The 24,176-nt window shown below is 58.0% G+C and overlaps 1 protein-coding gene across 3 annotated transcripts in view; it reads left to right on the forward strand.

Annotated features, from left to right (window-relative positions):
* TRAPPC9 (trafficking protein particle complex subunit 9) overlaps nt 1-24,176 on the forward strand; it is a 388,615-nt gene that overhangs the window by 264,640 nt on the left and 99,799 nt on the right. For all 3 annotated transcript variants that reach the window (XM_070802397.1, XM_070802396.1, XM_070802398.1), the window contains one exon: nt 20,732-20,884. In XM_070802397.1, the coding sequence (XP_070658498.1) occupies nt 20,732-20,884 (153 nt within the window). The remainder of the gene's footprint in view (nt 1-20,731; nt 20,885-24,176) is intronic.

Here is a 24,176-nt window from a genome sequence, read left to right on the forward strand (position 1 = left end):
TTATTCCCCTTAAAAGCCTTCCTCAAAGGACACAATGTTTCACCAACGAAATGGGTAGGTTCTGGGGCTCTGATTTCAGCACAGTGACCACAGTGATGAGTACTCGATCACACACTTGAGGTCTGCTGAGAGGGCAGGTCTGAAATAGTCTCATTACACCAAAAACAACAAAAAAAGCACAGACCAACACAATATTGTAAAGCAAATATCCTCCAGTAAAAAATTAGAAATATGTTAAAAAATATTTATTAAACCATTATGTAGATTCCAAAAGAGAAAAAACGTGTGTGAAGAGATGGACATGGAGTAACTTGATTGTAGCAATCATTCCACAGTGTATACATGTATCAAAACTTCCCACTGTACACTTTACGTAGATACAGCTTTTACTTGTTAGTTCCACCTCAGTAGTGTGTGTGTGTGTGTGTGTGTGCGCGTGCGCGCTGACTGGTGTCTGACTCTGTGTGACCCCATGGACTGTAGCCCACCAGGCTCCTCTGTCCCTGAGATTCTCCAGGCAAGAATACTGGAGTGGGTTGCCATTTCCTCCTCCAGGGATCTTCCTCTGCTGCCTCCGTAAAGGTGGAGGGAAAAAAGGACAGAGGGAAGAGCAAGCTGAGTCTTGTCAGTTCATGATTATTCCCCCCAGCTGAAGGGTGATGTCACCAAGTCCAGCATGGTGAAGGACGAGTCCAGAGTGGGACTGCTGGTTTCACAGCTGGAAACTAGCACTGAAACCAAATCTACTGCTTAAAGACAGGCAGCTTCCCAAGACAGTCAGCAGGCCAAGGGCTGGGGGCCAACCATTAACAGCTGGCTGCAAACCCAGGGAGGCTGGTTTTACCACGCGGTGGCTGGCTGCAAGGTCACACTCCAAGTCTGCACCAAAGGGCTCTGACAGCACAGAAGAGGGGCACAGGCAGACCATCTAAGGCCCAGAGCATTAATACCGACTCGTCAGTCCCTTCAAGGGCAATGCAGTTGGACAGAAACGAGCCCTGGGAGCTCTTCGGGCCGAGTGGCAAGAGAGACCCTGCGTCCCCGATGCGGCACCTATTAAGCCATCAGGGAGGGAGCTGGTCCCTCACTCAGAGGCCCCACTGCAAGAACTCCTTCATCAGGCTCGCCCGAAACTGTGCTTTAACAAAGCGCATTCTTTCCTGATTTCCTTCTCTCTGAGGAATGAGGAGCAGGAAGTGAGCCGTGCCTTCAGGCTTAGAATCAGGGACACACTGTGTTTTCTCTCTAGTCCACAACTTCAGCTGGTACCGAATTCACACTCGAATGGCTCCTGCTCTTTGTTTCGCACCCCTAGGTCTAAAGCCCTGCTCTGTTACTCTCCAGATGTGTGACTAGTAAGTGTGCCACCGTGTGCCCGGCACCGTGCCAGGGGCTCTGCACCCAGCGACCCATCCTGTCTTCACCCAAATCCCACGAGATCATTCTTTTCTTCTTGCTGCAGAAGCAGCAGCACCTCGGGGGGTTGCAGTGACTTACCATGCCAAACGTCGGTGACAAGAGCACGGAAGGCTTGAGTCGAGCAAGCACAGCCCGACCCCACGCGATGAGCTTCCACAGGCGCCCAGCAGCGGGCTTACGTGAGGACTCTCCCCGGAAACAGAGAACCAAGAGCATGCTAAGGAAGCACAGCAGGGGCGGGGGGACAACATGCCAAGAAAATGGAACAGGAGGAAAGAGAGTCGTGAACGTTCAGGGGTGCCTGCATCGAGGACAGGGCAGGCAAGGACACTGGACAGGGACTGAGGGCCGCTGGGACAGTGGACGTGCAGGGCGATGGCGCACGTAAGAGCCTCACCTCTGCTGTTAACTGAGCATTTCCCGGGAACCAGGCCCCGTGCCAAGAGCGTCGGATATAAGAGCAGCGTTGTCGGCCCTGACAAGTACACTCTGTTGTTAACCATGCTTCGGATGCGAAGTGGAAGGCTGAGAGGGCCCGCTTCTTCCCTGTGGGTAGTTCCCCAGGTCGCTTGGTCCCCCGCATGTTCCCCCATCACCTCATTGAGCACCTGGAGTCGAGGGCAGGTCTGAGGTCTCCTGACTCCCCTCTCGCTCCTCCTGCTGCCTGGCACCAGGGAAGGCGCTGGAGAGGGCAGGTGAGGCCTGCTGTCTGTTGCAGGGCCAGGACAGATCGTGTGGGACCCCAGGGCCCCAGCGTCCCTGCACCAGAACCTGCAGGCTGGCCTGGCTCAGAGGTGCAGCCTCGTGGGGCGGGAGCATGGGCCCCCCACCCCAGGAGGAGAGCGCCTCGCCTTCAGGCTGGCACAGGCCGGGCGGGGCAAGGTGTGCCACATCACTGTAGAATCATCTCATCTTCTAACCAGACCAGTGATGGTGTGGGGGGGCTTCAGAGCTAAGAGAGCTGGAGAAAGGGGGAGGGGGGATGCAGGGGCACTTCTGGAGGGCCCCTCTGAGGGCGAGGGGGGGTGGCAACACGAGCCCGCCTCCTTGGGGACAGACTTGCCCCAGCCCAGGGTGCTGGTGCGCTCCAGACACAGGCTGTCCTGTAACATCGCTCAGTCAACAGGGTCCCCCCCCAGGAGCTAAAATAGCCCAGGCAATTAGTTCCGACAGCAACCAACACCTCTGTCTGCAGGAACCAGAGTTGCCATAGAAACAGCACAGCTCAGGAGGTGAGTGGACAGGGAAGGCTGGGCCCCTCCACCTGCGAGGCCCCCGGGGATGCGGGCCATCTGGGGGCTGGACTCGGGGGCAGGAGGGGACTAAGGCTGTCTGACGGATGCTTCCGCCAGACCCCTGCCCAGGTGAACAGCACGCACCTAACGCTTTAGCCTCTAGATTGGCCTGTCCCTGTCGAACCGAGTGAGGGGATGGTGCGAGGCAGCAAAGGGACCCCTGGAGGCTGGCAGCTGGGGTCACGGCCTCCCCCACAGCGACCACGCAGACTCCGCCACGGTTCCTCAGGAGCAAACAGGTGTCATGTGCCCGCAGGCCACGCCACCGGTGGCCTCTGCTCAGGGGGAGGATGAAGCCGGGCTGGCAGCCGCTCCTCAGGGCAGCTCAGTCCCGGGGAGGCAGCCCCCTCGCTCGCTCAACTCTCCAGGCCGGACGGAGCGGCCGGAGACCTGGCCGGACGGGCCCTGCACACCTCTCCGCTCCTCGCAGGCTGAAGCGTCTGCAGACAGAGCCCTCCTGGCGCCCGGGGCCCCCGCCAGCTGTCTCAGCCCACTGTCTCCGGCTGTCCCTTCCAAAGGCCCTGTGGTCCAGTCTAAGGGACCTGCTTTTTCAACTGAACCTGTCGTTTCCCCCAGTTTTCCAGCTCCACTGGGTTGGACGGACGCCCTTGTGGGGCTGGAGCGGGCCTGTGGTGGCCACAGATCCCCTCAGGCCAGGGTGGGGATCAGTGAAGGAGCTGCAGGCGGGCAGGGACCCAGTGCAGGGAGAGCAGAGCAGGTGTGAAGAAGGCGACTGGGGCGGGGTGCCCGAGGCAGGGGGCAGAGAGGGGCCGTCACGGGCCCCCACACCTCCCAGGTTCCAGAAGCCTCCTCATGACACCCTTTTCCTGACCGTAAACCTCATACTTTTTTTTTTTGGCCACAACACTGGACATGTGGGATCTTTGTTCACTGACCAGGGATCAAACCCGTCCCCCCTGGAGTGGATGCGTGGAGTTCTCACCACTGGACAGCCCGGGAAGCCCCCGACCTCGTGCTTCTTGAGCCAGTGTGAGTGTCTTTGCAGCGTGCCTGTAGTCCTGCGGCTGAACGTTTCCATCTGTGTTAACCACATTGCCTTATCTCCATGTTCCCCCCATCGTCTCCACGTGGTGAAAGCCGGCCAGTGCAGGAGTCCGTGCTCAGGTGCCCCCACGGAGCTCTCTCTCGGAGCCCAGGGTCCCTGCCTACACCCGTGTCCAGGCCTCTCTGCTGCTGTGTGTCTTGTCTTGTCTCCTAGACACAGGCTTTGCAGGGACAGGGCCAACTCCCGATGAGTGTCTGACACCCGATAGCACCCAGCACCTCACAGTTTTCAGTTCAGTCCGTTGGAAGGAAAGGGACGTGTACCCCTTCTTGGAAAGGGTTGCTCCCGTCAGAGACACACGGGTTCTGAGGAGCCCACGCCTGCAAAGAGGGACAGTTCACATGGCCACAGATGCGGTTCTGAATGGGAGCCACTACTCGGCACACGGACCCACCTTCAGGGAAGGGGGAGACTGGAGGGGCACCATCGTCACCCCCTGAGGACGCACCGACTCCCCTCTGCAAGGACATACTGCCCTAGGAGCATGTGCCTGACGGAAAAGACGAGCAGACGCCAGACAACCCGCTGGCCAGCGCCCCGAGGGGCCAGACGCCCGTCTGAGAGGTGGAGGAGCATGCTCCCGCGGAGGCACCTTCTGGGTGGGCGACCAGGGGTTGGGGGCCTTGAGAGGAGAAGGACAGCCCGTGGCTGGGGATCAGGAAAGGCTTAGGGGAGCGGCGGCCTTGGCACTGGACCCTGAAGCTCAGGCTCGGCCGCGGTGGGAGAGGGCACGGGCATCCCGGGGAGAGCAGCTGGCCGTCTCTCAACGGTTATGCTTGGAACAAACTGCCCTGAGTGTCGGGGAGTCAGAGCTGGGCTTGCCAGGCACGCTCACACCCCACGGTGGCGCAGAGGTTGGCCGAGGCCCCTGGGCGCTGCCCGCAGGCCTTTCCTGCTGCGGGGGTCAGGGTGGCCAACCCTACCTGTGCTTGCGGCTGGGAACGAGGACCAGCCAGCCATGCTGTGGTCCTGGAAGCCCCTGTCCCGGCCTGGGGGTGTCACTGTGCACAGGCCTGGTGGCTGGGCCTGTTGGTGTGCAGGGTCCCCTGTGAAGGCCCAGGGCTGCCCTTGGAGCAGCTCCCTGGCTCCCACGCCCTCACACGTCCAGGGCCCTAGCTCTGGGGTCGCCTCAGACCCAGGCTGTGTGCTCAGCCGTCCCCAGCCCTTTCTTTCCTTCTGAATCCTATCGCCGCTCTTCGGTGCTCCTGTGACGCTTGACAGATTCTCTGTGAATAAAGGGAAAAAATTGCAGCATAAATCATCCGGAGAGTAGCATTTTCTAATTTGGATGGGAGGCAAAACAACTCCGGATGGTTTTTCCCTCCTTCGTTTTCAGCAGGGTTTCTCTGTCGGGCCCTCGTCGTCTGCCTTGGAGCTGTAAGTCACAGTCCTGTTTCCAGGGGGAGGCAGGTTTGATTTCCTCATCCTCGTGTTCGCGTTTCCCCTCCTCCCCCACTTCCTGGGACTTGTCATCCTTAATGACTCCGTGACAAGAGGCGACGGTCGGAGCCTCAGTCTTATCAGCGTGGGTGGACAAGCGACAGAGATCACAGCGCCTTCCGTGGGTGGCCTGGCCCGAGTCCGTTGGAGGCGGTTCTGGTTTCGCCGCCAACGGGACCATCCGAGTTCACTGCCCCACCGGGACGAGCAGGCTCGGGCCCCGAGGCTCAGGCTGGGCTCTGTGCAGCCTCGTGGAAGCTGGGGCTCAGGCGCGTTTAGTCTGTGCAGAGAGGAGGGTGTGCTTGTTCCCTTCCGGCTATGCCGGGCTGAAGGCGGGGTCCGGGGGCCCCGCCGCCTGAGCCGCGGGTGTGAGCCAGACCGTCGGAGGGGGGGCCGACCTTTCCGGGGCTCCAGGTGGGAACAGTGTTTGGGAGCTGCAGTTGTGACTGTCAGCCCAGCCATTCCCCCCCGGTGCCCCTCACTCTCCTGGTCTGTGAAGTGGGGTGTGTTGGAGGCAAAGCTGTCCGGTGTGACTGGCGGCCAGTACCTGGCAGTTATGACTGAAATCCTCGCCTTCAGGTCAGAAGGCCGAGCCCTTCAAGTCGCAGTAGCCTCCCGTCACCCCTTGCTTGAAATTGTAGACGTGGAGTTGGAGTCGCCTCCTGGCTCTTGCCCTCACCCCCACGGGGTGTGCATGGTGAGGGGCAGGACCGCGGGCTCGCTTGCCGCGAGGGGCAGTGGAGCCATGGAGGGAGCATGGGCTGATCCTGCCAGAGCCTCGGTTTCCGCATCTGTGAAAGGGGCACGTTAGCGAGGCAGTGGGGGTGCTGCCGTGTCCGCGATGGCTTTATTTCACGTAACCCTGTGTGGCCCCCCTGCTCCTCCTTCCTGTGCAGGCCCCCCGAGGAGGTCGGGGTCTCCCAGGGACAGCCAGTTTCTGTGGTGGGTTGGAAAGGAAGCCCAAGTTCCCTCCTCTGTGGGGCCTAACACCGGAGGGCCTCTCCCTGGACCTGATGGGTCTAGAGGGGCTGAAATTGCCTTTGAATGTTCATCTCGGCACTGTTACCTTTTTGTCCTTTTGACGTCTTGACTGGAAGGAGAGAGATTATAAATAGCTCTCATCAGTTGCCTTAAAGGCCTGGGCTGCGTTTGCCGCTTGAATGCAAAGCGGGAGCTGTTTCCGAAGCCTCGGTCTAGCCACTAGCTGCCTGTTCCCCACTGTGTCCCCGGCCAGCATCCATCCGGCCTGCTGTGGCCGAGGCTGCTGGGGAGCACTTTGGGAGCGCGCCTAACCGAGTCCTGCACTCGTGAACGCCGATTCTGGGGCGGCTCCTGCCCTGGCCCGTCCTGGGGGTCGGAGCGGAAGGCAAACTCGGGTCTGGGCAGCAGGCTCTGTGCGGCCAGCCCCCCGTAAGTACGACCTCTCCCTTGCATCCACAACATCCAGGTGGTCCCAGAGATGAGGGAAATGAAGGTGTACCCCTTACCTGCCACCCACACCCTAAGTGTTTGTCTTTGTCGCCCGTGCGTCCTGGAGAGGTGTGCGTGGACACACGGGGCCCGCTCACGGCACTGTTCACGCCCACGGCTGAGTCGAGGACTGTCCCAGGGCTGGGGAAAGCCTCACCCACCAGGAGGTGGTGGTTACCCCGTTTTACAGGTGAGTATGCTGAGGTTTAGACCCTCGAGGAGGTTGGAGTGCGTGGACTGGAGACGAGGCTGGGAAGGCAGCGAGGGGGTCCCAGAGCCTGGTCCCCAGCTCAGCCCACTTGCAGACGTGCCCTGCTGAACTGAGCAGCCTAGCTGGGGCTGTGGTTATAGCAATAGCCCCCTCCGCCTCCCATGCCCGGGTGCCAGGCTGTAGCTTTGTGTTCCTGGAGTTCCAGGCCACCTGCCGAAGCCCAGTTGCAGAAGAGGAGCAGAATTATGCAGGGCTGTGGGGACCCACAAATCTGGAAGAGAAGCAGGCAGCCTGATGCTCTGTAAGGAGAGGCAGGGGCTGCTGGAGGCGTGGGGAGGGCCGAGCGGCCTTTCTTTGTTTTTCCCCCTCAGATGTGAGACACTGTGTCTGAGGCTGGCCGTGTTATGAAGTTACTTGGAGGCCCCTATCTCAGCTCACGTCTCTGGACGTCCTGCTGTGTTCTGGGGGCTCTAGGTTTTAGGCTCGGGCAGTACTGGCAGGTGGTTCCGCCATGTGGATGGGCTTGGGCTTGGCATCACTGCTTCTGAGAGCGGGTCACGTTTTCCTGTTCTCTTGCGCGGCAGGTGTGACTTTGTTTTGGACACTGCAGACTCTGACTCTGTTCTTTATGGGCCTCTGGAGAGAGCTGATGTTTTGTTCTGGCAGGCAGCCTGTCCAGTGAGGCTCCCTGTGTAAACCCCGCCTCGCCTTCCTGGGCTGGGCGCCGAGATCTCCGCTCCTCCAGCTCAGTCCCCCAAGCCTGCGCTCCGCTGGTCTGGGTCTGTCCAGTGTGACCTGCTAAACCGTTAACAGCTCACCCTGGGTGGTAGCGCTCGCCAACTTCTGTGGTGCAAATACCTCCCCGTGGCCAGATTCCAGGTCCTAGTGTGATCTCAGGGGACACGGGGGCAGCGCAGCCAGCAGTCCCCCTGGGCCCCTCAGGGTCAGGCCAAGATGCTCGTGTCTGTGCTCAGAGCCCCAGCCAGGCAGCCTGGCTTCTGCCCCGGCGGCCAGTGGTGTCCTGTGCGGCCTCGGCTCAGGGCCGAGCAGAACCTGAGACTCAGCTGTGGCGCTGAGGGGTCAGGTCCCAGTTCTGTTCTCGAAGCCTCTGCTCTGTTGAGCTAGGGGGTCCCATTCTCTGGCCCCTCCCCTCTGAGGTTGCCCCCCGATGCATACTCTGCCTCCTCCAGGGACCCCTTTTCCTGCACAGAAAGACGGCATCCCCGTTGGAGTTGGGCCCACGGTGCTGCTGCCTGGCGGTCCATACAGTGGCCGCGGCCGCTCTGGGGAGGAGGCGGGCGGGGCGGCCCCCACCCCCACAGTGGCCCCCTGCCATGCCCTCCCTCCACGCGGCGTCCTGCTCTGCCTGCAGCACCCCCCGTGCCACCGCGCCCCTGCGGGGCCCTTGGGGGCTGCCCCTGTTGCCAGTCCAGACTTCTCCTCGCAGTCAGTGGGCCGGGTGGGCTGGCACGTGAGGGCCCAGGGGTCTGGGCGTGATTTCAGCCTTCGGTCTCACCCCCCTGGGCTCCTCATCCTCATCGCATCATTCAGGTTCTCAGAGGCAGTTTTTAGTAACTCATTCAGCAAACTCTTGTGGAGCACCTAAGTTCTAGGTCTATGAGAGACGTGAGACAGCTTCCTCCCTCTGTGAATTCATGGTGGTGTGTGTGTGTGTAACAGGCATGTGTGTCTGTGTGTGTGTGTAACAGGCATGTGAACCAAGCAGGGTCATGAGTGTGCTTAACCGTTAGATAGCAGGCACAGGGGTCAGGGGTCGGGGTAGGGAGGGTGCACTTCTCGTGGGGAGGAGGGGGAGCAGGTCAGAGTGGGCGTCACGGAGCTGGGCCCTGGGCTCTGGGCTAAGGCGCAGCAGGCCCCGGGGCAGGGGCGTTGGTGAACCAGTGACGGTGCGTGGGCCTGGACCGTGGGGCCCTGCACACCCTCCTGAGGAGCTCGCATGCTCTGTGCCCCCCCCGGTGCCCTCTGCTCCCTGTGGCCCGATCAGCACCAGGGGGTGCTGTCCCTGGCGGGGTGCTGTCCTGCCTGGAGAGCATCCTGGCTGCTCAGCATGAGGCCCGAGACCTTTTAAGCCTCAGTGACTCACCCCGATGTTGCCCTCCGTGTCCTCATTTTTACAGCAAGAAAAGGCTGCAAAAGGCCAGATCGTTTCCTGGGATGGCCCGGACATGGGCAGAGGTGGGGCGCGAGCCCAGTTCTCTGTGTCTCCGAGGCCCGAGGGCCCTGTCGGCCCCCTGCACTGACTCGGGGGGTGAGAGGCTGGCCACCCCGCAGTGCTCTTCCCAAGCTGGACATATGCGCGGAAATCTGAACTCCTTCCTTTCCTGTTTGCTCTCCTCATCGCGTCTAGGAAGTAGGGCATTCAGATCAGGATCGATGAAACGTGTCATTAGGTGTGAAAGCACCTTTTTGCTAATGGCAGCTGGCTTAGTAATGACTGAGGCGTTCTGTTAGGAAAACGGAGATGTTTCACTGCCTTAAAATCAATCAGCTCCTCGCCCCCTCGGGGAGGTGGCGCTTCAGCCACATGAAAGGCTTTTGGGTGACTCCCAGTTGGGCCTGCGTTTTCTTCCAGGGAGGCGAGGACCGGCAGGCTGTGTCTGTCCCCGAGCACTGCCAGGTGGGGAGGTCTCTCTTCCAGGGTGGCTGCGGGGAGCACAGGGGCCCCAGGGGAGGCGGGCCGAGGGTGAGCTTAGCCGGGGGAGGCTGGGGTGCGGAGAGCGGTGTGCAGTGTGGGCACAGACTGGGAATGGCAAGATCGTTGTGGTGCTGGCGGCAGGAGGCGGGGGGGGGGCCCCCATGAGAGCAAGCCACAGAAACAGGTGTGGTCCGCAGTGCCCGGATAGGCCACAGAGAAATCCATGCCAAGGCCTTCCATGGTGTCGGGGCAGCGGGGGCACTGTCTTGCCGTCGGCTTTGGCGCAGTCATGTGAAGAGGTTAATCAGAAGAGCTGGTTGTTGACATAATGGGGGCTCATGTGGGTGTCTCTGGAGTGAAGGCCTGGGCCCCTACTTTCTCCCTGCTCCAGCATCACCCCAACTTCACTAGGTTGAAGCTCACGGGCTGCCACCCTCGCCCCCTGACCGAACCCGGGGGCAGCTGGGAGCCTCAGTTTCCCCACCAGAGCAGACAGGAGCGCCAGTGCTGAGCTCGGGCTGCCTGGGGTCAAGTGGGGGTGAGGGCTCAGCTCAGCTCAGCTCAGCAGGTGGCCTGAGGGCAGTGCCCGGCCCAGGAGAGGGCCAGCGCGTGGTAGGGATTGCTGCCCAGCACCTGGGCCTCAGAAAGAGTTTTGACCTTCTGCAGACGTACTCCAGTTTTTGCTTCGTCAAGGAGTCTCCCCTGATGATATCTCAGTGTCTGTACACGCGTTGTGTGTGTGCACTATCTGTTGGTGCTGTTTGCACATACATGATAACTAGGCAGTCTCCAACTTGTACATCCCTCTGGGAATCCCGTGCCCTAGACCTTCCGCTGTTCTGATGGCAAGTATGGTTTGCATTTGGGCTACCACACTAGCCTCCGATCAGGTCTCTTCCCTGTCTCCAGCACCGCCCCCCTCCCTACCCCTCCCCTGGCTGCTGCCTTCCTTCTGGTAAACCTCCTTGGCCCCTTTGTCTAAAGAAATCTCTGGAAGCTCTAGGAAACCACTAGGCAGGACATCAAGGGTCGAATCCACTTTTCTTAGACTTCGTCAGCGCTCACCACCCCCACTTCCAGTTCTGTTTTCCGGATAAGCTGCAGCCCTTCAGAACCACGGCCACTGACATATACCGAGATCCGAGTCCTGCACATGAGGTGCGGGGGGTTGAGGGGAGGCCGGGGTAGAGTGACGTCATCAGGTCGCCAAAACTAGAGCCGGGGAGCCGGCAGGGTCGGTCCACACAGCCTGCTGCCCAGGCCTGGAGGGCAGGGGAAGAGGGTCAGGGGCCTGGGGTGTGGGGAGACAGGGAGGGAGACATGCTGGAGGGGAGCAGCTGGGAGCTGGCCTGCATCTGGTTTGGGGTGCCCGGCAGAAAGAATCGTGTAATAATAGCGATGCGAGAACTAGGATTTCTGAAAGGCTTTCTTATGAAGAGTACGCTGTCCAGATTAATCCACAAATCACCTCTTGTAGCCCAGTCACGTGCTCATACAGGTGACAAACCGGAGGGCTACAGCGTTCAGGACACTCCCCGGGGCTACCCCGCCTGCTGGCCGGAGAGCAGAGCCCAGCAGAGACACTCCCCGGGGCTACCCCGCCTGCTGGCCGGAGAGCAGAGCCCAGCAGAGACACTCCCCGGGGTCTACCCCGCCTGCTGGCCGGAGAGCAGAGCCCAGCAGAGACACTCCCCGGGGTCTACCCCGCCTGCTGGCCGGAGAGCAGAGCCCAGCAGAGACACTCTCGGGGGCTACCCCGCCTGCTGGCCGGAGAGCAGAGCCTAGCAGAGGAGGCTCGCAGCCATCGGGACCCCACCGTGGGGACTGGTTGGCATCTGCCGGGCACCCGTGAGCCTTCCTGGACAGGGTGTGAGGGGAGAAGGCTGGGCTCCACGGGCACAGGGCTGCGTCCCCCTGCCTCCCAGAGTGCCTTCCCTCCATCCTCTGCGGCCATGTGTGCGCCGCCGAGGGAGCCCCAGGTTCCTCTTCTGTAGGATTCGGACGCTGACAGCGATAACGTTTATCAGCAGGCTGGTTGTGAGAATTAGAGAGAGGTGATTGTTGAGAACACCACAGACAGCCTGCCCTCAGGAAGGTCTCAGTGGTGAGGAGACCTCCCGCCAGGCCCTGCCTGAGCCCCTCCCTTCCGTGTTCCCCAGCTTAGGGAAGGGCAGGCACACACCCTGTAGAAGGCAGGATATCTGCATCCCGACGCAGAAGGACTCCTGGTCCACAGACACCAATTGCACATGGTCTTGAAGGTTCAGCTCCACTTAACAGGGGCATTTTTATCAAAGGGAGCTTTTATTTCCCCGGAGGCTAATTGAAGACTGTTGGCCTTCAGCAAACGCAGTGAATTTCATTTACCTTTGAGACTGGCGGGGTACCAGGGTCCTCGCACCGCACTCTGATGGCTGTAGCTGTCTGATCCATCTGTAACCGTTCCACAGAAGCTATTTCAGGGCTCTCTACCTGCTGGTTCTCGTGCTTCTGATTAGCTTGATGAGGGAAACTGCCGTGGTCTGTCTTAAATCCAGATGTCAAAACACTTCCATGGATTTCTCCCGAGTTCTTTCTTCAGCAGCATGCCAGGGGAAAGTCTGCCAGAGATGGGTTTGTTTCCCTCTTGCTCTTCGCCTCCCTAGAGGTGGGGCTGGGCCTGCGAGCTCTGCACCGCTGTTGGCCAAGTGGGTTTCGACCACCCCCCGCCTCTGCCGCAGCCTGCACGCCTTGTCCGACCCGCGTGAGGCCCCGAGGAAGCCTGCCTTCTCCCTTCGGGCTCTTGGACCGAGGCCCTGGGCTTTTGCTTCCAGGCAGCATCCCTGCCAGGTGTCACCTGGACGGGAGGTGCAGCGCCTCCCCTGCGGATGCTCTGCGCACACAGGGGGCCCCTGGCCGCCAGCCCCACCGCTCTGCCTCAGTTTCCCCGTCCGCTCTGTGAAGGCAGTGAGGCCGCTGGAAGGGTGGCGTGTGCGCCAAGAGCAGGCTCTCAGTAAAGTTCTCCCTCTGGGGCTTTCTTCTCCTTTGTCTCCTCTGGTGTTTAAAACAATGTCCCTCTCTTCTTAAAACACACTTCTGATCTCGCTTTCCGCATGGGTCCACCTGCCCAGCAGAGCAGGGGATGTCCCCCGTGAGCCTCTGTGGGATGGCTCTGCTTACCCCTCCAGCCGCATCCCTGGAGCAGCCGGCCCAGTGTCCCCCCTGGAGCAGCCAGCCCAGTGTCCAGAGTGCGGAGTTGGGAGGGTTCACGCTCTACCACGTCACGCCCTGTGCCACGTGTGACAGTCTGAGGACCCAGGAAGCTCCCTCCTCACCTCCGCCTGACTCCCAGCCTGAGCAGCCTCAGGGACGTGGGCAGCGCTGGGCGCCCCCTCTCTAGGCCACGCTGCACCGAGGTCCTCGGGTCCTAACCCTTGGCACACTCACCGCAGCCCTCCCAGCCCATCTCCCCCTGGTCTACTCTCCCCCAGGATCCTGCAGCTCCCGGGGAGGGGCCCTGCTTCAGGTTCACCTGCCTCCCTGCATGCCGAGCAGGGCGTGGGTCCCACAACGTGCTGGCTGCTCTCTGAGCACCATTGTCCCGGTGTGGCTGGTCCCACATCTGCCCTGGGTCTGACCCGGGCAGCACCCCGCTGAACCCCAAGGCTGCCCTCAGCATGTTCTGTCCTTGCACCCCGGGTGGAGCTGCGGGGTAAGGCGACGAGGGGGCAACGGCGAGCATCCCGTCAGCGCGGGTCCCTTGGGCACAGACGCTGACCCGCAGCGGCCGTGCAGGACCCTGACGTGGTTGGGATGACGGGGCTGCCGACCAGGACCCCGCCGGTGCCCTCACCCTTAGGTTTAGGTGCGTCCTCTGCACGGGTGATGGGAGAGAAGCGGGCACCCGACGGGGACGCTGCTGCTTCAGCAGTCCCTCCCTGGCCAGCACGTCACTCCGGAGGACTCAGAGGAGCCCGAGAGGGTGTCATGCGCCTGCTTTTCACTTAAGGCTGTGTGGTGGCCATGGCCCGGCTGAGCCCACAGAGGCTGCCGCCCTAATTCAGCTCCCCGGGGTTTTCCCAGCCCATGTGGGCTGGGCACGGGCTATGGGGAGAAGCCGGGACTTGCAAGCAGCTCGTTTCCTTTTCCAGTTGGCAGCAGGCAGGCACAAACCCTTAGGGTGCCCTGCGGCCGGGTCCTCACTGGGGTTAACGTGTGTCCCCTCCCAGGAAGCCCCAGGCTCCTCTCACAGCTTCCCAGGGTGGGGGCTCCCAGTGGGTGACCCGTCACAGGCACCCCTGGTGCAGAAGGCAGAGGTGGGCAAAACCAGGCCTTTCAGACTTCTGGGAAAGCGTCTGATTGGTCTTTTGATCTCAGTATAGACCTCCCCAGAGTTGTCAGGAGCATTGGAGGAAACCCCCAGCTCACCCTTAGAGACCCAGAGGTCCAGGGGACTGCTGACATGGCTCCTGGCGCTCACCAGAGAGGGGGCCTTGCCTGGGGCGAGCTCGCACCGAGCCGGGGGCATAGTGGGCTCTGTGAGCAGGGCAGTGCAGGGAGCGGAGAGAGGGGGTACGGGAAGCTGGGCCAGCACTGGGGGGCCTCTGGGAGCGGGGGGCCGTGAAGGACGCGGGCTGAGGACGCAGTGGCTTGCTTGCACATTGGTCTTGGGGGAACGTTCTCTGTGATCGCAGGAGAGTGAAAAGAATAAATAAAATACCAACGCCTAGCATTTATCTTACATTTTAGTTTTCGTAAAATGTCTCTATAAACGCTTTCCTGTTTGGACCTCAATCCATTCTAGCAACATTTTTTTAACCACCCCCCAGAGTAATTGCTATAATTTTGAGCATTAATGATATGCCAAGTGGTCTGTGTTCCCCACAATCCTGACTGACCCCAGCCTCACGTGCTCATTTCACACGTGAAGAAGTGGAGGCCTGGAGACACCGGTCTAACCTGCCTCTGGCCGCCAAGCTCCCAGGTGACCAAGGTGGGCTTAGAATCCAGCTCTGGGCGGCTGCAGAGCCTTAGCTCCTCCGTCCACACAGTCTTCCGTCCTGGAGGAGGCTCTTCAGTCAGTGACCCGCCCTGGGCCCCACGTCCCGTCAAGAGCAGAGTTAGGCTTGAATTCCCCGCCTGCTGGGGAGTTCATCCCTCCCCTTCCCGCTGCATGGCAGGGATCCGGCGGGCCAGCCAGCCCTGCTTAGATGGAAGGCTCCTCCTCGAGAAGGCCCAGCAGAGAGAAATCAATTAAAGGCGACCCCGGGAGGCAGGGATCCAGGCCTCACTCTGCTTCCCGCGGGTTGTGGGGGGCAGCCGGCAGCTCGATGGCATTAAGAGTAAATCTCACTTTATTAAGCGCTGTCTTCTGAGCGGAGGACACTACTTACAGGCCCCCAAGTAGTCGTTCATCTGCAGAAATGCAAGGAAAGGGGGTTGTGCTTCCACCGAAACGTTGGCTGAGACGGGAGGAGGTGCTGCTGACACATGAGGCTGGTGTCTCTGGACGTGAGACGCGTCACTTCGTTTGTGGTCCTCTAATACAGGATACACACATATCAGTTTTACGCAGGAGGTGTCGGGTTCACGGAAGGACTCGGAGGCTGCGTGTCTGGCTGTGGTAGAAGCAGCCATGGGCTAGAGGGGGCTCAGCGGAGTCCGGCTGCCCTCAGGGAGGAGGTGGACAGGGCGCTGGGGATATCAGGGCGTGGTGACAGAGGGAGGTATCCCAGCCAGCCTGGAAGGTGGGTGGGAGGCAGAGAGACTGGGTCTTGGGGGTGCCTTGGAGTCAGGGTTCCCTGGAGGAAGTTGTGAGAACTGGCCAGGGCAGCCTTTGAGCCTTTTGAGGGCCCTGGGAGAGCAGGTCCTCGTGGGTAAGAGGTCTGTTCTCCCTCAGCTCACCCCTCTGGAAGGCAGGTGCCAGGCCCTGGGGTCCCCTCGTGGATGGCCAGGGAGCACGTGCACAGGGGGAGTGTGACGGGTGCCACACGGGCCTCTGGTCCTGTCCTCCTACAGAACTGGCTGGCCCCTTGCCCGCGATCACACCATGCGGTCACTCTTTGGAGAAGCTGTCTCCGTAGCAAGAGGCCGTGGCTGCCTGGCAGCCCCTCAAGCCCCCACCCTGACCTTCGCTGAACTCACAGAAAGCCCATCAAGAGGTGGGTGGGCCCTTAACCACCTCCAGCTCGCAGGTGAGGAACTGGAGACCCAGACAAACGGAGCACCCCGAGACAGAGTGAAGGGGGCTGGGACCTGTCAGACGCTGGCATCGGCTCAGCCTTCCCCCTAATGAGTGGACCCCCGCCTGGGTGGGGGCAGCGAGAGCGGGGGCCCTGGCCCCCGAGCGCCCGCCATGTCTGAGCTTCCCCGACCCTGTCCAGTGCCTGGCACTTAGCTACATCTGCCAGGTGTGTGCCTGGAGCTTGTGGGGCAGGGACGCCTCTACGGACCCCCATCTCCATGCTCGCCTGCTGCGGGACCCCCAGGCCGGGTTAGGAGTCCTCTGCCCTGTCAGCTGTCCCTGTGGCCTTGGGCAGGTGGTAGGTATGAGGATGGCGGGAGACGGTGACGGTGAGGCACGTGCCGGGTGCCCGTGGGTGCTGCCAGTCTCATATTTGGCGCGATCCCCGATGGCGCTTTGATTCTTATAATACAGTGTATCTTCTCTTCAATTAAAAATGATAACAAGGAAGCTTTCTTTGAAACCATAACTGGTCTACGAGGCTTAACGAGAAAATGATCGTCTTGGGTGTGAGCCAGGAGTCAGGTTGATGCCATTTTCCTGTCTGCCCCAAGTTCTTCTCATTGAGGATGAATGACTCCGGAAGGCCAGCCTCCTCCCTTCCACTTGGCTAGTACTTCATTATAAACCAGAGACTAGGCTGGTGTTCTGCATAGTCAAACAGACTCCCGAAGGATGCACTACATAAATTTAGAATACCGTCTTATAACTATCAATTATCTCCCAATGAAAGTTCAATTTAATTATACATGGATAGTTCTTCTAAATCCGACTCCTTGATTTGTATTTAAATGTCATCATTATGACTTCCCTGGCGAGGTTATCAGCTGTTCAAAGGCTGAATCATATGATATGGTATTTTTTTTTTTTTTAAAAACCACCACTTTTTTTATAGACTCTTCAGAAATCACAGCACCTTTTTTTAGTGCCAACTCTTAACTATTATTGTCACATTTGGCCATAAAATTAAACATGAAAATTGGCATTCCATAGTAGTATTAGTTTTATTTCCCTCCGACTCGGCAAAGATGAACAGACTCAAATAGCGGTGGGGACTGTCTGGAGCGGAGGCTGCAGAATGCACTGGGGTGCTGGGCCAGTATCAGAACCGCATTCAGGTCTGAAGCTCTTGCGTGAGCGGCTTGGGTCACTTCTTAACTGCCTGGCCCCTCAGCCTCCCTGCCTCCACGTATGGGATGCTGCGTGTGCCCGGGCCTGGCTTTCAGCCCCTTCCTGGAGGACATGAAGGACGGTGGTGAGGCTCAGGGCCGTGCCCAACGTCCAGGTCGACAGAGATGTAGAGTAGTCTTCGGGTCCTAGAGTTGCCATCCTGGCTCCAGGATTCTAGGCTAGGTGCCCCCTAGGCGAGTCACTCAACTTCTGGTACCTCGATTCCATCATCTGTGCAGAAGGAGGGTGCTGCCTTTGAGACATTCGCTGCATGGTGTGCCCTGGGGCTGCTGGAGGGGGAGCGATGTTATAAATTTGGGGAGTGGGGTGGCCTGTGGCTGGCGGGCTCTGCAGTCACCAGGTCTGTGTCTTCCACCAGCTCTGAAAACCAGAGGAGCAAAGATCATTTCCTTTTAGGTCCTTGGCCTAAGCAAGGGAGAGCCAGAGAAAGCAAAAATCAGGGCGGCTCCGTCTGAGCACAGGCTCCCAGTGGGGCTGCCAGCTCTGTGCCTTTGGGCAGGTGGCTTTCGCTCACAGAGCTTCATCGCATCTGTGAAAGGAAGCATATCACAGCATCCTTAGGCTGCCGTCATAAAAAGATGAATACGTATTGAAAACACCTAGCCCAGGCTGGGCACGTGGTAAGCGTTTGTTGCATTTCATTTTTCCTCTTCTCCTCTTTTGTGGGCACACCTGGCTGTGCATTTCTTAAGGGTGGTGGTGGGTGATGTAATGTGATGCTTAGGCTCAGTCCGAAATTGTTTGAAAGAGCCCACCCCTCCTGCCCCACTGGCCCAGGCAGTCACAAATATAATCCCAGTGGTCAGTATGCATTCTGATCTATTCTGATCGCAAGTCTTCTGAGAGCGGGCCTCTCTTTCCACTTTGCATTTGGCCAGAAGAGAGCCGGGTGTCGGGACGTGTCCACACCCACCTTCCAGGTAACAGTTACTGGTTCCTTTTGAGTTACCAGATGAGGAGACTGAGTTTGGCCCCTTTAGTGAAACTTAGGATGTATTCTGACCTTTGGTTTGAAGAGAGCACTAGTTTGCTTCAGGCCACCTTGGAAGTGAGGGAGTAGGAAGCAGTTCTACTCGGTAGGCATTTGAGGCGCTCCAGCTATACCCACAGGGGAGAAAGAGATGACTGGGCAATTCCTGAAGAAGTGTTCAGCCTCAGGAGTAGTTCAGACCTGCAGACTGAAACATCAGCGAAGCAGCAGCTTGCCTCTTACTGGCATAGATTTGAAACTCGACCATCATCAGTATTGGCCAGGATGCAGAGAGGGCCGCCCCCATCCCGCCCCCGGCTCTGTTGAGGGCATGTGCTTGGGGAGAACCTCCTTGAGAAGGGACTTGTTCCCTGCCTCTGGGCCTAAAAGGCTTTCATACCCCCACATCAGTAATTCCACCTCTAGAGGTGTACTCTCACAGATAGCCGTAAATGCAGCGAGGAAATTTAAGCAGAAATATGGTGGTTATGTCTTTTTTTTTCACCAATATTTTTTTTAAAGAATGCAAAATACCTGAAAAGTATGAAAAATAGGGGAGCTGGTAAAATTATGATACAGCCGTGTGATAGAATCTTCTGCAGACTGATCTTCAACAGTGTGGAGTTGTTCATCTCATATTAACAGAATAAAGCGAGCCTTAAAATTGTGTGTATACGTGTGTGTGTATGCATATATTTAACACTTTTATGACTTACACATACACTTATGTAATGATTTGTTACATTAAAATAGGAACACTTAGGAAAAAAAGACTATAGAATCCATGTATCAATCATAAGGGTATAAGATTCTGAGTAATTTTCCTTTTGCATGCTATTCTCTGTTTTCTAGCTTTTTGCAGTAAGCGTATCTACTTTTGTAATCAGAAAAGAATGGTAAAAGGGTAATTTTTTGAACGTGGTCCTTGCCCTGAAGTGCACTGTTTCTGTGCTTACGCTGAAGTGCCCCTAACTCTGGTGGCCGACCCTTAATCGTCACGCTCTCGGCCAAATGCTGCACATTGACCAGTAATTCTTTCCAAGCGCTCGAGGCCTCTTCCTTAGGTTTACTTTGCTGTTTATACGCCCTGAATACCAGCTCCTGCTTGTTAGAGACAGAAATCGCCAAAGGCCCATTAGTGCCTGCTGGAGTTCAGGGGAGTATTTCGGCCACTGCACAGACTATGAATTAAAAGAAAATGCCTACTGTTATCTGTTGACTGGCAGTCATCTTGAGGGCCTGACACGAAGGAGCCGCCCTTTCTCCCCTTCTCTCTACATCCCTTCATGTAGCACATTTTTGTTGAGTACCTACTCTGTGCCTGACTTTGTGCTAACAGGTAGGATTTCAAACATCAGTGAGACCCAGCCAGCTCCCGGCTGTGTGCATGTCAGGACCATGGGCAAGGGAGGGGGGGCAGCAGGCGGTTAGAGCCTGACCGCCTCCTACGGACCAGGTGTGTCTCACCAGGAGACACAGCTGAACGTGGATGCAGGTATGGGGCAGGCAGCAGTGGCCTGGGTATTGCCGTTCAGTCGCTCAGTCGTGTCTGACTCTGTCACTCCATGGACTGCAGCACAACAGGCTTCCCGTCCTTCACTGTCTTCCAGAGTTTGCTCACTCATGTCCATTGAGTCGATGATGCCATCCAACCATCTCATCCTCTGCAGCCCCCTTCTCCTGCTGTCAGTCTTGCAGAGCATCAGGGTCTTTTCCAGTGAGTCAGCTCTTCGCATCAGGTGGCCAAAGTATTGGAGTTTCAGGTTCAGCATCAGTGCTTCCAATGCATATTCAGGGTTGACTTCCTTTAGGGTATTAGGGAGGATCTTAATTCACTATTCATTTCTTCTTTGAACTGGTTCCTGCAGTGTGTCAGGCAGGCACAACTCTGGGCCCGGGAACACTGCTAAATAAGACAAGAGCATCTCTGCCCTCAGGGAGCCGAATTCTGATAGGATTGATAGACAGCTCACAAATCCAGAAGTAAATATTCGCAGCTCGTGGTACATGGTGCAGCAGAAATAGATTGAATACCGCCCTGGAGAAGGTGAGGGCGGGTGAGAGAGAAAGCTGCTGTGGAGAGGTGGTCTAGGAAGGCCTTTCTGAAGGTCTGATCTAAAGGATGAAAGACTCCAGCCGTGCCACGGGTCAGGTGAAGAGCATTCCCACATGGGGAGCTGTGGCACAGAGGCTGAGTCACGGGATGGAAATTGCCCTAGGGTTAAGAGTGTGGGCACCCAGGGTGTGAGACTTGGCAGAAACTTGAAGGTGGGGGGGATCCTGGGCGCAGGGGCTGCAAGTGGGCAGGTGGGGTGCTTTGCGGCTGGTGGGGTGCCGTGTGGCTGGTGGGGCGCAGCATGTGGCTGGCTGGGTGCGGCATGTGTGAACAAGCCAGTCTGGCGGAGGATGAAGTTTGAGGTGACAGGCAGGGCTCTGTGTTGAGTCTGCAGTTCCCACTGGGCTCTGGGTCCTCAGGGCTGAGTAATTGCCAGCCTGCCCTGCGATTTTCCCTTTGGTTCCTGTCCGCTTTATCCTTTTCCAGAATCCAGATTTCTTTCTGGGGTTGGACTCTCTGACTCTGTCTTTCGTGCTAAACTGTGTTGAACCAGCTCTGAAGCCAATGCTCCCCTGGGAATCAATTATTTCATTTTCTTGGAGCGACTCCATTATGAATTACTAACGATAACGATTCATTCTCCTGTTTCACGCTGGCATGTGCTGATTCCCCGAGAGCCCTCAGAAGAAATTGCCGTCCTGATTCACCCTCTGCTGTGTTTCCCCTTCTCTTAGAATGGCCATTCAAGTGGACAAGTTCAACTTTGAGAGTTTCCCAGAATCCCCTGCGGATAAGGGGCAGTTTGCAAATTCCAAACATCTGGAGGAGGAGAGGCAGGAAGCCCGAGGCCTGGAGATCAACAGCAAGCTGGACATCCACTGGACCATCATATCCTTTTCCCAGACCCGAGGAGCCCAGAGGGGTCAGCTAGTGAGTGCTGGGCACAGGTAACTCAGGAGTGGCCTGGCAGGGAGATCTGGACAGAGAGCAGACATTTTCTCACCTCTCACCGTGTCCGGGGCCCCAGGAGGGAAGATGAGGAAGGGCCTGCTTGGGGCGGGGGCTGCTCTTGGCTTGGGTCGCCTGTTTCTTGTCAGCATTCAGATCTGTGATAGTGACAAGTACTAACGGCTACCTGCCATGGCTGGGCTGGAGGGCTTCCACTCACTGATGGTCGAATACAGGATGCGGTTGTCAGGGAAACTGAAATTGGGTTGAACAGCTTAGCCAGGCGTAGAGATGCCATTTTGAAAAACCTGGGATGGGAGCAGTTTAGGAGGCTGTGTTACAAAGGTCAGTTTCATAAAACAGCTGGCCCTGCCCTGAGCTTCAGAGCAATGCCTGGCTCATGGTTGACACCCAGTTGGATGAGTGGGAATCTGGAGGAACCCCAGGTTCCCTAGGTTCTGTGTTTCTTCAGCAGTCTTCACCAAGTGCCTGCTTTGGGTCAGGTGTACGGTGAGCCACCTGAGAGGTGGAGATGCAGAGATGAGGCCTCACGTGGTTGCGTGGTCTTGAAAGGGGTGGAAGTGCTCTGAGGATTAGATGCACGGCAAATCCCATGGACAGAGGAGCCTGGTGTGCTGCGGTACGTGGGATGGCAAGAGTTGGACACGACGTAGGGACTCAACAGCAACAACAGGGACAGAGCATTGGGCCAAGTGCTTCATCAGAGGAGCTGCTGGGGGCAGCGCAGTCAGGGAAGGCTTCACAGAGGAGGTGACGTTAGTGTGGACTTTTTAAAGATAAGTAGAAGCTTGTCAAGGGGAAAAGGGTGGAAAGTGCCCTGCAGTGCTCAGGATGCGAGAGGATGGTTCTCCTAGAGCGTCTTCCCAGGAAGAGGCAACTCTGAGGGGACTGTCTGTTATTTATCGGTATCTCATTCACATGCTGATTCTGTGGAAATGGGTTGGCTGCAGCCTGTCACGTGGTCTCGGATCATTCCAGACCATCTTCCTGGTTTCTGGAAACATCCTCGGGCTGCAGGAGGCACGGTTTCCAGGACGGATGCCACTTCCTTCACACCAGCTCACGTGAATTTGAGCTTGGGAGACCAGACCTCTGTCTCCAAGGAGCTTGTGAAAAAGCACTGCAGATGGATGGCTTGGGAACCAGACGCTAAAAATAGAGCGTCCAGTGATTCATGGAGGGAACCGGGTGCACGTCGTGGGGTTAGGCGTTTGTCTCCTGTGGAGAGAGAAGTAAAACAGCCGGGACCACAGCGTTGCCCTTCCCGAGGTGCCCTGCATCTCAGCAGAGTCGGGGTCAGTCAGCTGGCATGTTTGAGTGAGCAGGGCCAACTCAGCCCGAGTCCAGCCAAGGACCTGCTTGGGCGGGGTGGCCAGAGAAGTGCTCACCTGCCCACCAGGGGGCCCTGAAAGCGCTCCTGACCCCTTGAGGGGATGGAGGTGCAGGGAGGAAGGAGGCGGTCAGCGGTCAGCTCTCGTGTCTGCGTCCTGACGCTGGAGCCAGGAGAGGCCCCCCTGTGTTGTGGAGGCTCCACGCCTCCTGTGTGGGGTCCCCATGTGAGCAGGGGGGCCCTGCTCCTTCTCAGAGCCTTAGCTTTCCCCAGGAGCTGCTGCAGAGCCTGGCCCACTGGGCTGGGGGTTATCCAGTCTGCACCCGGGGAGGAGGGCGCAGTGTGCTTGGGAGACCCAGAGGGAAAGGGGTCTCATCACGGAACCCACAGAGACTGGGCCTTGCTGGGAGCAAGGACATACAGCAGCACCTGTGAGCGTGGCTTCCTGGGTGCTGACCTGGGGGCCCACCTGGTCCTGGATGCCCACCCCCCAGTTCCCAGGGCACGTCTCACCCGTCTTGCTGATGCAGCTGCCTCCGCATTCCTGCGGAGAAACAAGGGAAGCTGGTACTGAACCCTCAGCCCCACTCGAGCCTGTGGCCCTTGCCTCCTAGTAGGATTATGGTGACCATCAAAACACTCACATTGTTTTATTGAAAACGTACTGAAATGTTTGGGGTTTCTCTCCTTTCAGCCTTGATTCTTTAAAGAAGCTGACTTCCCTATTTTGCGTTTTGATTAATAATTCATGCAAGCAAATCCTTATTGGATGCCCACCACGTGCCAGGCACACCCGTCTCCTAGCTTTACTGATTGGAAGCCCGTCCCCACAGGGGATTCGAGTGACGAGAATTAACACTGTGGACATCTCTTCCCTCTGCGCTCCCCTCCTGTCTGGTAATGACATCTGGCATGGGACGAAGAGCAGACTTTCGCTATTGTAAACCTAAATCCAAGCAGATGGGAAGACCAAAGATGGGATTGCCTAATTATTTCATTATGCATTTTGATATTTTCTCAATATTTAGACTTCATAAAAAAGTCGAGCCTAATTTGACACCCATCCACGGTGATAAAAATGGCCCGTATGTAAGCCTGTACGGCTGGATAGACGCGTTTTAAAGGAAACTGGCTCTCGCGGTAGGTGTGTGCACACCTGTCTAGAGAATACCTGCTATACCCAGAAGAGCCCAGGGGACTCTGGGAGCTCGCTCTCTGCACGCGGCTCACCGTCTGTGTGCCTTGTTTCTGCGCCTGGGGGCGGGCAGATGCAGAGGTGGGCGCTCAAGGCGCAGCCCTCGTGGGGTAAGACGGAGCTTTCCTGTGGTGGGACTGACCTGCCTCGGTGTTCCAGACCCGCCGTGCACCGTGGACCTGAGTTGCCCCCTGCGGCAGGTTGTACAGAGCGCAGGCTGGAGCAGCGGGTCGTCTGGGCGGTGCTGAGGTGCTGGCCTGCCTGCCGGCCTTTCTCCCGCTCCCCTACTCCCCTCCCCGCCCCCAAAGGCAAAGGTTGAGCTCTGGGGCCGCCTCCTCTGTGTCCTGCCCCCAGCAGCCTGGGCGCCTGGGCTCCCGAAGAGACGGGGTAGGGGTTGGAGAGTAGGCGTTGTCCGTCCCACCCAGGAAACCGCAGCCCTGCTTCCTCTGACCGCACCCTTGCTTTGTGAAACACGCAGGGCAGGCGTCAGTGCTGATTTTTTTTTTTAATTTTTGTTGAAGTCTAGTTGATCTATAATGTCACGTTTAATCTCTGTAGATTAATCTCTCAATCACTTTGCTGTAGAGCAAAGTGACTCAGGTATATCCATATATACATTTTTTCTTGTATCTTTGGCATTCTGGTTTATCCCAGGACACCACATACAGTTCCCTGTGGTGAACAG

Source organism: Bos indicus, chromosome 14 (assembly GCF_029378745.1).
Source record: "Bos indicus isolate NIAB-ARS_2022 breed Sahiwal x Tharparkar chromosome 14, NIAB-ARS_B.indTharparkar_mat_pri_1.0, whole genome shotgun sequence".
In the NCBI taxonomy this organism is placed as follows: Eukaryota; Metazoa; Chordata; class Mammalia; order Artiodactyla; family Bovidae; genus Bos; species Bos indicus.